This window comes from Anthonomus grandis, chromosome 22 (genome assembly GCF_022605725.1).
Source record: "Anthonomus grandis grandis chromosome 22, icAntGran1.3, whole genome shotgun sequence".
In the NCBI taxonomy this organism is placed as follows: Eukaryota; Metazoa; Arthropoda; class Insecta; order Coleoptera; family Curculionidae; genus Anthonomus; species Anthonomus grandis.
In genome coordinates this window covers 43462187-43476760 of record NC_065567.1, presented here as the reverse complement: position 1 = coordinate 43476760, position 14574 = coordinate 43462187, and the positions used below count along the sequence as shown (strand labels likewise).

Here is a 14574-nt window from a genome sequence, read left to right as displayed (position 1 = left end):
TACCACTTGCATCTAATTTTTTTGGTACTTTCCATATTGGACTAGAATAGGGCGAATTTGAGTGTTGAATTATGTTATTGTTTAACATTTTATTAATTGTGTTTTAACTTCTGTTTTATGAATTTCTGGATATCTATAACTTTTAGTAAAAATTGATGAATCATCAGTGAGGTTTATTTTATGTTTAACTTGATTAGTAAATGTTAAAGGTATGTCTTCTGAATAGAAAATATCTCTATATTCATAACAGAGTTTACGAATTGCATTATATTCTTCTTGATTACAATGATTTGATCTTAAATTTTTTAAATTAGCTTTTAATTTATTATCAATTTCAGGATTAATTGTTAAGTAGGTTTCCATTTTTTCAATAAAATTGGTTTCTGTTTCTTTAATAATATCAACGTTAAAAGGTTTTGAAACTTCTAATTTAAGAGGAAATTCTTGTGTATTGGTTATAATTGTTGTTGTATAATAATTTTCTATTGTAACAAGAGCTTCTGGCATTTCTGCTCCATTAAAATTTTTATAACTTAATATGCCTATGCCATCTTTGATTCACTGGTAATTTAACATTTTGCGACATTCGAGGTTGTAAGATAATGAATTTTGTTGCATCTGCAAGGACGCGTTTAGGGTTATCTGCTTTGTTTGCTGTATCGAATTTTAAAGGCAAGGTTATAAGTGGGTGTTTCTAAGGTTGAATTTTTAAAATTAATTATGGCATTTATATCCATAAAGAAATCTATACCTAGTAAACCATCGAATTTTTCTGAAAAATTGAATAAATAAAATTTATGATTTTTGTTAATATTGAAACATGGGAAAATTGGAATATCAACCACTTCATGATGAATTGAAGTTCCATGTGCAGTTTTAACTGTAAAATATTCATTAAAAATATTATTTGGATAAACATTATAAGCAATTGAGAGTTTGATAAAACTTTTACCACTACCAGTATCTATTAAAACAGTTGCGTTTAATTATGGTATATTTAGTATTGGTAAATTAGTAGCTATGTGAGTATTTAGAAATACTATATCTGTTCTTTGGAGTTCAGGACCAACGAAAAATTTTTATGTTCATCATTATCTTGATCATTTATTATATTATTCTCATTTAAATTTTCTTGTGAATGTTTTTCAAAGTATATTTATTAGTAATTGTGCAAAAAAGTTTCATTCGAATCCTTTGGGAGTTTTGGAAGTTATAGTCGTTTATATTTTTTTACATCTAACATTTCAATAATTTTTTACCAAAAAACTTTCGTTTGTAGAGGTTTGCAACCATCTAAAATCAATTCAGATATTTATTATCTTTTATAAAAAAAAGTTTTATTCAAATCTTTTGGGAATTTTGGGAGTTAAAGCCTTTTTAATTTTTTTACCATTTGACTTTTTAATTAATTTTCACAACAAAACCTTAGTTTGTAGAGGCTTTAGACCATCGTCAGTCGATTTAGGTATTCATTGTTAATATCTGGACAAAAAATTATTAAAATCCCCTGGGAATTTCAGGAGATACGGGCATTATATTGATTAAATAACAGGGAGCGCGGACTATAAATTGGTCGCTGGCAACCGGCATATGCTGCGTTCTCGATTTTGGTTGCTGGATATCGATCGGACGCTAGTTTCACACACATAATAATTGCAGTATATTTACTTTTAAAAAAGAGGAATAATGGAACTAATGGAAGTAGGCAAAGAACCATTTGGAGGATTGGTACCTATGAAATGGTAAGTTTACCAAACGGTTCTCTGCCATTTTACTACTATAAAAAAAATTCTTTTAAAATTTTGCCGATTTTATTGAAACTTTTTGTTTTTGTACATTTTTCTAGAGTATTTGTGAAAGTAAGACCTAATATTTTAGGAAAAACGGAGAAAATATGTCATCATTTAGTGAATTAGTATCCAAAAATGTGATTTTAAGCCACCCAACAGTGCCATTTACTTTAATTTACCAGTGGCTAGTAGTGCCACTTTTCCATTTAGAATAAACTTAATGCAACCATTTCCTGGAAACTATCTCCCACAAAATGAAAGAATCTTTATATAGGTAAGATATATGTTAATTTATTAAAAATATATATTATTATCTTTATATTTTAACTTTTAAGGTTGAGTAGGTTCTGCAGAATTATTAGAAGTTCATTTGAAATCCTAGTAGCAAGATGGTGAATTTTCGAATGACCAGTTATTGCAAAATAGGAATTGATTTAAAAAATAGTGGAAGCACTGGTGTGTTTACACAACTGTGGGCGTTGCTGGGGTCACATAGCAAGATGTAGAGAGAAAGCTCTTTGAGGCTCGGGGAGCTGTGGAGGGGTGGTTTTTGTCAAATTGTTTGCTGCTTAATATGGACAAGACCCAGAGTATGGTTTCTTGGAGTCCACATGGACTGAAGTTGGTGTGGGAGCAGCAGATTGAAACTGTATGCAGTAGTCTTAAGTTTAATGTTTCTGCCTTACACAGTCTGGTAGGGTGTATATTAAATGAAACCCTGAAGGCTGCATATTTTGCCACTTTCCATAGTAAAATGACTTATGGAATTTTGGCCTGGGGGGGTTCGTCACAATCTGTCCGGGTGTTTCAACTCCAGAGAAGGGCTCTGAGGTTTATGTCTGGTCTTAGTTACATGTTACAGAGAAGATTGCAGGGCTACTTTCATGCTGTGGGGCATAATAACTCCTCCCTTTGCTAACATACTAGAGCACCCTATGTATGTAATAATATAGACAGTTACGGAATTCATGGAGACCTCCATGGCAGACTGGGAAGGTGCAAATGTAAGCCTGTCTTTTTGGGTGTAAAGCTTTTTAATCGGTTGCCACTTCAGGTTAGGGCACTCCCTTTTAAACCATTTTAAGCAGATTGTTAAGAGTTTTTTGATTAAGAAAGTATTTTATTGCTCACTTTCTTGAACTTGAAATGTTGAATTTTAACATGTAATGCTAAATATGTTTGTGATTAATTATTTTATATATAATAATAATAATACGTTTATTAGTTACCAAAATATTACATAATAAATTATATTTATTATTTTTTATTTACATCACTCCACAGATTTACATTATTATTATTGAGTGTGAATGAAAAAGACAATAAAAAAATATTAATAATATAACACAAAAACTATCAATACAAAAAAAGACCTTACAGTTAAAAATGTCACATTGATTTTGAACAGAATTATATGTGTCGCACGCTCTACGCAGTGGAGAAAATGTTTGATGAAGTCCTGATAGGTAAAACGTTTGTGGGTTTCTGGCTGATGATATGTGCGGCAAATGAAAATTAAGTTGTTATAACATTACAGGCAAATCAATCATGTTATTTAACAATTTATATAAAAGCTGCAGAAATCAGAAAATTTCCGCATTTTCTCTGTGTCAATGTAAATTTTTCCAACTGTTGTGTGTGTAGCAAACAAGTTTCTGGGTACACTCTGTAGCACTTAAACCATACAAATTTCAGAAATATTTGTATATTTTCTTATTGTATTCATTTATATGGTTTTAGTAATAATATAAAGAAAAGCGGCCTCAAAATTGAGCCTAGTAAGACTCCTGAAGCGGCAACGATCTTTCCATAACTTCGACCATAGCATTCTACGTACTGAGGCCGTTGAGTTAAGTAAGATGAAAAAAATTAATTAAACATGTTGAAAAGTCGTAGAAATTTTCGAGGTTGTTGATGAGAATACCATGATCAAGTCTATAAATGGCTTTAGAAAGGTAGGTTTAAATTACGTCAACTTGTGAGTTAGCGTTTATTGATGCCGAACTAAATTCCGTAAGAGAGAGTAGATTTGTTGTTGTACATCTGCCTTTCACAGAGCCATGTTGTCTAGTATTAATCATTTTTCATTAAGGGGTATAAACCTGAATGAATTACTAGTTCGAAGCATTTAGAAAAATTATTAATTATTGTTATAGGACGATAATTGTCAATAAGGTCTTTATCATATTTTTTGTGTACAGGATTAATTTTAGATGTCAAAAGGTCAGAAAAACATTCTTGTTTTAACACTAAATTAAAAAGAAAATTCAATGGTTCAACAAAAGCATATGCACAGTCATTTATGGGCAAAGCAGGAATTTTGTCGAGTCCAAGCTTTTGGCATAATTCACTTAAGTGCCCGTAGCACCTCGTCTTTTGGAAATCTGGTTATATATTATACATAAGTGCTAAAATTAATTAATTATAAGGTAACATAACTAACAGGCCATTAATTCAGATTTCCAGGACCATTTAATAAAATCGTACCTGAATTCTGTTGAAGCCTAGGTGTTGCCTACAGAATATTACAGAATACGTATGTATATATTCTCTAGGCAATATTAAGTGTATACTTAATAATAAACTACATCCCATAATCAATATTAAGTCGTAAAGAAGAGCTTGAAGCAAAAGAAAAAACATATTAGAAGGATAGAGAAAGAATCTCTCCTACACTTAGGCATACCCTATCAAGAGGCTCAAATGATTTATTCAGGTTGGTGTTGAAAATTATTCGACAAACAAAAAAAACACATAGCAAACTGGCTAATCTTGTATTTTTATTTTATATAATGAGTAATCAAATATGAAAATGACCTCTTAAATAATTCTTTATTGTGCGACGGGATAGTTAGAAGATCGTTCCGTCTAATGTTAAGATTATGCACATCCGTACGAAAATTCACTTTTTTAATAAATATATCGGCAGTGCATACTCGACCAGTTTGCTTCAGTTAACTTATGAGATACGTGGTCTCTTCTCCTTATACCATAAATAAGCCTTAGACAACAGTTTTGAATTCTGGCCACATCAGAATAATTAAGACAGAGGCCATGATGTCAAGAAAGTTTAATGGTGATAAAACCAACGAATCACATAACAATTTTTTTAATTTTAGGGCTTAAAAAGTGCCTAAGAGAAAATATGGACTTCAGAGCAGAATATCCATATCTTAACTTAAAAGTGACATGTTCTTTAGTATCATATGTATCTAGTATTTTGTATTCTCTCTAAATTAATGCCACGCCAGATTTTTTAAATGTGTTTTTTATATAGTTTTTGGCCTGTGCAAATGCTTGACATCTTGACATTTAAATACATATTTGATTATTTAGTTCATAAATGTGTACAAATGTATATTCTTTACTTTACTTCAAATAAAGAAGAATTATCTATGTAAACTGTTAACCTTCCTACGAAACGGTTGAACAAGGGAGAAAACAAGAAATATTGTCCTGTTTGTTATGTTGACAGAGAAAATAAAAGAGGTTAGAATGCAAATGCACAAAAATCAAGTAAGGCTCGTAACTCGTTTTCTGAGTTTTGTTACATGTAGCTCCAATTGAACAGAGTGGTTCAAATAATACTTGTTTTTATTGAAATGTTTTCATTAAAAAATTATTTAAATAATAATTCTCTTCGATGCCTTTACATGCTGTAGTTTTAATTATGTACATCTTATTTTTACTTCCACGACCAAATAAAAAGATAAGTACTTTTCAATCATTGTCTTATTTATTCAATATAAAGCGAATAAACTTTATTAATCATATCAATTTCTGCCTCCATCCTCACTCTCAATAATTTCCTACAAAAATAAAAAAAAATCATTATTAGATTAAAAAAAAATACTCACGTAATATACATCTTATAATCATTCCACTTATCAAATCTATGCTATAACACTATAACAACTAACTATACAACCTTTAAAAAAAATAAAATCCACTCTTACTGGAAGTTTATCCTGCATTGATTGAATTCTCAGCAAGGCTGATGATACTGCTGTTGGTGGTTTTGGCGGAGGTTCTCTTAAAATAACCAAAAACAGTCTATTAGACTGACCTGAAACAGAAAATTATTAGATTAGACCCACATTTATTAATTTTTTAATTCAAATTTGTCTAAATAGTTAATAACTGTTTAGATCAGTGTTTCCCAACGTGGGCGTGGGTCCCATACCCCAGAGGGGGGAAATTTGATTATTTAGAAAGAAAATTTGAAAATGGACTCCACACGAGTTTACCCTTTCGCTCCTAACCAAAATTTTTCTAAAACAACATTTTTAAAGACAAATTTCGAAAAGAGAACGACACTAAAGTCTCTATTTGATGCTAACACTTCAACTAATAATGTTCTTGAAGCTAAGAACACCAGAAAATTAAATCAGGCTAAAAAGATTAAATAGTACTACTAGCTCCAAAGATGTCAGCTACAAAACTACTTAGTTGTCAATGATATACCAATGAAAAATATATTTGTGCTCCTAAATTGGCAAGAAACATGGCTGCATAAAATTGATGAAAGATGCAAATCCAAAAATGATTCTTGTGAACTGTATTATTCATAGGGAAAACTTGGTAGCTAAAACATCTCGCCTGTTCTAAATGAAGTTCAGTAATAAAGTGTATTAAAGCTAGTGCCAAGTGTGAGCATCTCTTCAAGCTATTTTGTGAGGAATAAAATTAAGACCATGTGAGACTTTTATTTTACTTTTAAGTAAGATTGCTATCTAAAGGAAATTGCAGACTGCTTAAAAAGATTTATGAAACTTGATACTCTTGGTGATTTTTTAAGTAACAAACCTGAAGTATCTGTTAACAATCAATGGTAAAACATTTGTGAATTATTTTGCTGATATCTTTAAACAATTAAATTTATTAAATAAGCAATGCAGAGAACAAATATAACCCTTGTAGATGAAAAAGCGAAGATATTCGGTTTCATTACCCATATTAAGCTATGTTAGAAACAAATTAACAACAAAAACTTTGAACAGTTTCATTGGTTTTAAAAATATAAAGTAACTGTTACCGCTTTACTTATTATCATTTAAATTCTATTGCCTGATTTAAAAGAAAAATTTTCAGATTTAAAACAAATTGATTTTCGAACATAAATAATGCAACCAATGTTAGTCGATTAGTCTGATACACCAAATATGCAGTATTAAGATGAATGGAGAATTGCAAAATAATGAGTCAGTCAAAACTTTATTCAATATAAAAGAAGGTATAACATACATGGTCTGCTGCATGCATGATGGCTTTGTGAGAAAACAAAATTCAAATACCCAAATTTAACCAAATGTACAGGGTGGCCAGATAAGAATGAAAAGTGCTGTATTTTGGAAACTATTCGTCGTAGAGACTTGCGGTAAAAAATTTTATGACTAAAGTGGCCAAAAGAATATCTTAGGCAGTCCAATTTGTGTTCGTTGCTCACACATAAGTAAAGCGTTAAAACTAATAACATGCCTTTTACAAATGATGAAGCTGTCGATATGATTGCGGTATATTTTGAATGTCTTCAAAATACGGCATTGGCTCAAAGGGTATACAGAGCTCGATATCCAAATCGGCGTTTACGCGATGCGAGAATTTTACCGCGTTTAGTGCGAAATTTGCGTAATACTGGCAGTTTTCGACCTCAGTTGCGAAGACACTCGGCTAGGACAAGGGAAGATAATATTATTAATGTCTTAGCATACGTGAAATTCAATTCCCACGTTAGTACGAGAGCAATGTCTCGCGAGTTGGGTATATCACGTAATATAATGTGACATAAATAAGTTTTTATGTCACAAAAAATACTACTTTACATAATTCGCAACGTTTCTTTCAAATTTTTAAACTGTTTTACATCAAGCCTTGAATCACGAAGGCTTTGACCGACGGTTAGATTATTGTCATTGGATGTTGGGCAGCATTAGGGAAAATATAGAATTTTTATCCGAAGTTCTTTGGGCAGATGAGACCACTTTTAGGAATGATGGAAACATTAATTTGCATAATATGCATTATTGGTGTGACAACAATCCTCACCAGTTGCGGAAAATCCAACATCAAAGCCAAGTCTCAATGTGTGGTGTGGCATTCTAGGCGAAACTATTATAGGTCCCTATTTCTTTGATCAACCACTAAATGGTGCCGCATTTCTTGATTTTCTGGTGAACCAATTGCCTCTTTTATTAGAAGATATACCCTTGCAATTACGACAAAATATGTTTTTGCAACTAGACGGTTGCCCAGCACATTTCTCAAGAAATGTGCGAGAACATGTTGATTTAAGATTTTAACAGAGGTGGATTGGGTGAGGAAGTCTATTTCCTTGGCCACCCCGAAAGATATTGTATACCAAATTTAACCAACAACGAGAGACGACATGAAAATACGAATACAAGAAGCCATTCACAGCCTGTCAAGAGCAGAAATTCAAGCTGCTGTAATGTCCACGCATAAGCGGCTCTAACAATGCAAGTTTGATGGAAGACAGTTCGAGCATTTAAGAAGGCATTAGTTTTATTTCAAAATCGGTAATTTTTTTTTATTATGCCCATACGCGTTTTTTTTTAAATTAGTACATATATTTACTAATATTTAAAGGTATATGAAAAAAGTATCATAAAATAAAACACATTTTTATTTTAGACTTGTAGTCACCGTTTTCTATTAGTTGGGTGACCAAAACTTAACTGCTATAAGTTTCAGCAGCGTATTTTAGTATGTTTAAAAATACCGCGCTTTTTTTAAATCTTTATACACATAATACTAACTGAAAATGTTTATTCGTAAAGAAAATTCTTTTAATATTATGATACAAATTAAGTACTTCTTTTTATTAGGATATGATGTCCATGGTCCAGGATGGATATGAAATCATCAGCATATTGTAATATTTTAACTCCTTCTGTTCCTGCTCTGGCTATATCTGCTGTGTATATATTAAATAGTAAAGGTCTTAATGAGGATTCCTGGGCTATTTCCATAGTGGTTTCTACCGGTCCTAAAAAACTGTTCTTGTCTATAATATATCATATTTTCTAAGGATTTTGTAGAGTTAAAACGGATTCACATTATCATATGCGGCTTTAATGATTCCATGAAAACTATCATTCTATGTTTTCTCTTTTGGAAATTTTGTTGGATTTTCATTGTTAATTGTATAAGACATTCTGTGTATCCTTTACCTTTTCTGAATCCTATCTGATTATCCGGTAGATACTGTCTGTTTTCCATGTAGTAGCCGATTCTATTTTTGAAGATGATCTCAAGAGTTTTACCTGTGCATGAGTTTAGAGTTATAGTTCTGTAGTTGCTAGTTAGATCTGGAGTTTTCGCCGGTTTAAGCATTGGGCTCGGTAGTGGTTTTTTCCATTGTTCTGGTACCCTATCTCCCTGTGAACATTGATTGTATATTTTTATTAAGGTGTTCTTAGCTCTATCCAGTAGATTTCTTATCATGGAATAAGTAATTCCTAATCACTAATGAGCAGTTGACCTAGCGATTGCGTTGGGCCGGCACCCCTAAGCAGGTGCTCCACGCAGAGAGAAAGAAAAAATCTGGGTTAGTAGAGATTATTTACGCTTTTTAACCCAGTGCTTAATTGCATATGCATACTTCATCAATATTCTTTGTAGTGTGTGTGTCCATTGGGTTTTAAGTTTTGTTTTTTTGTTACAAATATTTTTTTTTAATAAAGAATTTAGAGTTGAAGTTTCTTAGATATTTTATGAAAAATTTTGGACTAATATTAAGTGCCACAAATCAATGCGTTCAGTCGAATCTTCACATCGATACTCTAAATAAAGTTACCCAGCAAATTAGCACTTAGGGTCACGAGATCCTAAAAGCCAAACAGAAATCCTGTCACCTGTTATCTGTCATGACAGTATTATGGGTGTAGTATGCAAATATTGTGACAAATTATTTTCTAGTCAATCAAATATCAACAAACATATAAAAAATGTACACAAGTTAAAAGCCTCTGCAGTTTTTTATGATAAAGCAGTTTGGAATAGTAAATGCATGGAGAGCGCCTGTAATTCCTCATTTCAACGAAATGAAGATTTAGTAATTCATCTTAGAACAGAACACAAATTATGTTATTTGAAACTGAAGATCTTTTTTTTACAAGTAAAAAAGGTAAAATTAAAATTTTAATGTACCTATGTACAGTAAGAATAACAATCTATAATTTATTTTAGAATTTGCAGAATGGAAAACCTCAATGGAAGAGCAATACCAGTGCAATTATGTTATTTCAGCAAAAAGGAATAAGGGTGAAAATACTGAAATTATTTATTATAAATGCAACCGAAGCAATATTAACAAAGTAACAATTAAAGAGCATCAACAAAGAAATTTAAAAAGTCAGGGTACTTGTAAATTAAACTTTACATGTATCAGCCAAATTAAAATTGTATATAAGTCAAATAAATGTAGTATACATTGGATTAAAACACATTATAACCATAAGGCGGAGTTAGAGCATATTAGACTTTCAAGCAGAATGAAAAATGAAATTGCTGCAAAGCTAGTTAGTGGTTTATCTGATCAAAGGTAAAAAAATTGTTAGGATGAATTTGAATTGAATTGAATTTTATTTATATAGGGTCTTGGAAATAAATCGAGATAAGATTGGAGAACATCTCAAACGTATTGACCTAAACCTTATTTCAAACAGTTCATTACTTTTAATAGAAATGTCCATGATTACCCTACAAGAAATAGTGATGATATTATTATTCCAATAGCAAATTTTAGAAGTACCATGAATTCTTTGTTTTTTAAGGGTTTTCAAAAATATAATAGTCTTCCTCGAGAAATAAAGGAATCACAATCTCTTGATCGGTTTAAAACTGTTCTAAAGAATTATATGAATAATATAAAGTAATTTGGAAATTGGCGAATTAGGGCAATAAACTAATGTGGTTGGTGGAAATTCATTTATTTGTTTGTTTTTCTCTCAAGAGGGTGAAATTGTGCTTATTATTGTTTTTTATTTATTTATTTTTTTTTTGTTGTTACCTAGTTAAGTTACTTATTTAGTATAGTTTTGTTTTTATGTATATTAGATGTACCTACTTAATAAAGATATATTTCATTTCATTTCATTTCATAACTTCTAAAGATGTGGACAACATTAAAGTCAAGTATAATATAGAAGCCAAATATGGGAAGAGGCCTCCAAATGACGCGTTTTCGGTAGATCTCTGGGTAAGGGAATGTCAGTCTAAGCCGCCCCATGAAAATATGGTGTTGTTTTATAAGAAGCAAGGTGAAGATTTCAGAAAAATGGACTTTTGTTTAATTATAATGAATTCTTTTGAAGAATTAATGCTTAAAAAATTTAGTAACAATGTCATTGCAGTTGATAGCACACATGGTTTAAATAACTATGATTTTGAAATGTCTACTGTAATGATTATTGATGATTTTGGGGAAGGTGTGCCGGTTGCTTTCATGTTCTTGAACAGAAAAGACACTTATGTGTATCATGTCTTTTTTAAAACAGAAAACAACAAAAAGGATAAACAATCAGAAATATACCAGATGTATACCAGAAAGTACTGCAATCAGAAATGGATGAGGTAGAATTTGAGAAAAAATTGGTTTCGGCAATAAATATTATGTTGGATGATGATGATACAAAAATCTTTGGATCTTACTTTCAGTTAAATTATTTAAAAAACACCAAACAGCGGGCATATTGCTTTAGAAAATCAACAGGAATTAACACAAATATGAGACTTGAATCTATGCATAAAGTAATCAAGTATTTCTATTTAAATCATAAAAAAATTAAAAGGCTTGATAAAGGGTTACATGTAGTTTTGCGGTATATTAAAAATAAAAATGTGTAGAGAATTATAAAGTTGACTAAAGGAAAAAATACTATTTACAATAGGGAAATTTTTAAAAGACATAAACTAGCACTTCAAAGTACTTTTAACTACACTGTTAACAATAATAATGTTTGGGAACTTTCCAGTAATAAAAGCCAAAAATATATGATTTTAAAACATTCAAACTTAAGTTGTTGCAAATTAACTTGTTCTTTTTGCAAAATATGCCTACATATGTAACTTTTAAAAACAAGGGTAACACTTTTGAGGCGCCAAATAAGAATATTGAGCACCAATTGCGATTTTGTTCCACCAAAAAAAAAAAGAAACCAACATCAAACAACAAAAAACCCGATAAAGAACAGGCTGAGCATATTAAAAATGTTTTAAATTGTAAATCTGAATTGTTTATATCTACAAATTGTATTAATGATCATTTGTACTTGTAAGTTAATATGCAATAAATGTATATACCTACTATAGTTTTTTGTATATACCTATACATATCTCTATTTTTTATAACTGTTTTAATAAATAGCAAACTATAAAAGCCTATGATTAGCAGAAGTTTTTTTTAACCCCATACCTATTTTCATTATTTCACATACATTTTGGAAAAAAAATTTAGGTCTGATTACTTATTAATTTATTTATATTAAATGTTTCTTGGTTTACCGAATTTTGCAATCCATATAATCTAAAAGCATAAAATTAAAACAGGTAAGTATAATAGTTACAAAAATAAAGTTTACCTATAAAATCACATTTTAAAATCATAAAATGAGACTATCTAGAGGGGTAAATTAAATAAAAACTAAGTCAAACTACATTATACTCTGAACTGTGACCAATAAATCTGTTTCAATTTAATTTAAAACAGAATTAAATCCAAATATTTTTTATTTATAAAAAATTGTAAAAGCAAACAATACAAAAAGTGCAGTAAGTACAATTAAATACAATTTAATAACGTCAAAAATATCAAATTTTTCGGTTTATAAAACTTTTACCAAAATAAAATACAGAAAATAAACCTTTAAAATAATACCTTATTCTAATTAAGTACATTCAAGAACTTTATTTCAAAAACATTACCCACTATGAATAATTTACAAACAAATCAAAGAGTCACACTTAAAAATTATATTAACAGATTAAAATAATATAAACCTAACAATTAGTCTGAAATCTAAACTCCTGAATGGTATAGGGATCAAAATAGACAAAACTAAAACCCAAGACACAATAAAAAATTAGTTTCTGGGATGTAAAATTCTAAAATTTCGCAACTTGAGTGCCCATGACGTATCAAAACATTGTCGTGTCAAGTGGGTTGCCTACCGAAATACAATGCAAAATCGGAGGATTTCTGTTTGGCTTTTAGGATCTCGTCTTAGGGTCAGCCGCTGACGTCGGCTGAACTTACCCAATAAAATAGTTAATGACGCACCACACCTTAAAATCGCTAGTGTGTCAAATGTCTTGTCAATTGTCAAAATTTAGTTGATTAATTCTAGGTGACAGATCCGGGGAATGGGATTTTAGGTTGGTTGGGAGACCGTCGAATTTGCAAGCAGAAAAACCCCTTTATACATTAAATTTTGTAAAGCCCCTCAAATACAAACATGTCGGCTGCTCCCGTTCGAGTCTCTCCCGTAATAAAGGTAAATTAAAGTTTAATTTCTAGGAAAAATTTACTAGCAACTTTTGAAGGTTATATTATGTAATCCCTTTTTTCTCATAGTTTTTCAGATGGAGTTTTTTGGGTACCGGGGTAGTATATGGAGCATTTCACCAAAACAGGCTATCAAAAAAAGAAGCTGCTATCCGTGAAGTTGAAACCAAACAGAAAGCTATTCGTGATGCAAAACTAGCTGCTGAGAAGAAGATAGCATCCGACAAGGAGATTAAAGAACTAGAAGAAATGGCCAAGTAGGAGTGGTTTGCATGTGCAGATTGGTAGTGATAAGTAACATAAAAGTGGCTTTGTTATTTAAAAATACATATAAGTTCTAAATCCTTAACAGAAAATGCAATTTTTTTTTGAAAAAACCCTATTACATACTACATCAGCTGGAAACAAATAAGTCAGGTAAGTCATTATTCATTTGCCATAGTAGCCCATTCAGGCTTTACCCAGTAAGTACATTTGATTAATACTGTGGATTTTGTATAACATAAGCAGTTTTTAAATAGATCAAAATTATTGGCATAAAATAATCAATATATACAACTGATTATTTTAATTTTAACTTGTAAATAGTAAAACCTTAAAATTATGAAAATTTAAATATTTAAACATTGTTTATAAAAAAAAGGACTTTTTAACTTTCAAACTGTTTGAAAATAAGTTATTCATTATTTAGTTGAATAGGAAAACAGTGTCTAAAATATTGTAATTTATTCATCCATATATACACAGTCTTTTTTGGAACACACTTTTGTCCAGGAATACTCTTATGTCAGAAACATGCTATTGACAGTCATAACTTTTACCTGACTGGTGCTCTCATTTAATCCATTAAATGACATGATTAAAATGTCACAAAATGTGGTCCCTTTAAAATACTCATGGAACAATTTGGAAATGCTTGAAATTTTCTACATTGTTTTTGCTGATGGAGACCAATCATTTCAAGAAAATACTGATAGTCAAAGCAAGCAAGTGTACAATTCTATAAAATATAAACTCCAGGATTTACAATAAAATAACCTAGATTGGGGCCTTCAAACAAGATGAACTAATAAAAACTAGACACTATAGGTGCAAATAAGTGTAAGTAGAACACTAAATAAAACTACCTAATTAACATAAACTACAAAAAGAGAGCAAAGCAGTACAAAAACCATGAGAATAGTTAACATATTTAGATTATCATAACACTGACCAATCATCATTGGGCCCATCTTTGACCCTGCAGGTAAAGGTGCTAGC

At 30.6% G+C, this 14574-nt stretch overlaps 1 protein-coding gene and 2 long non-coding RNA genes across 3 annotated transcripts; all 3 read left to right on the top strand.

Moving 5' to 3' along the window:
• Window positions 1-1605: 1605 nt before the first annotated feature.
• LOC126749046 (uncharacterized) lies at window positions 1606-4819 on the top strand. Its single transcript, XR_007664864.1, has 3 exons — window positions 1606-1742; window positions 1879-2064; window positions 2126-4819. It is a non-coding gene; the product is annotated as an uncharacterized LOC126749046 (long non-coding RNA).
• Window positions 4820-9683: 4864 nt separating this feature from the next.
• On the top strand, window positions 9684-12194 carry LOC126748793 (uncharacterized). The gene is made up of 3 exons (XR_007664815.1): window positions 9684-9936; window positions 9999-10353; window positions 10406-12194. It is a non-coding gene; the product is annotated as an uncharacterized LOC126748793 (long non-coding RNA).
• A 940-nt stretch (window positions 12195-13134) lies between these two features.
• Window positions 13135-13670, top strand: LOC126748637 (ATP synthase subunit e, mitochondrial-like). Its single transcript, XM_050457992.1, has 2 exons — window positions 13135-13303; window positions 13384-13670. The coding sequence occupies exons 1-2, from the start codon at window positions 13265-13267 to the stop codon at window positions 13573-13575; spliced, it is 231 nt and encodes a 76-aa protein (XP_050313949.1). The 5' UTR covers window positions 13135-13264; the 3' UTR covers window positions 13576-13670.
• The last annotated feature ends 904 nt before the right edge of the window (window positions 13671-14574 follow it).

What these genes read in the sequence shown, in the direction of transcription:
- LOC126748637 (XM_050457992.1), top strand. Translation starts at nt 13,265, where the DNA reads ATGTCGGCTGCTCCCGTTCGAGTCTCTCCCGTAATAAAG. An exon ending in GAGTCTCTCCCGTAATAAAG is followed by an intron (nt 13,304 to 13,383) that starts GTAAATTAAAGT and finishes TTTTTCTCATAG; the next exon opens with TTTTTCAGATGGAGTTTTTT.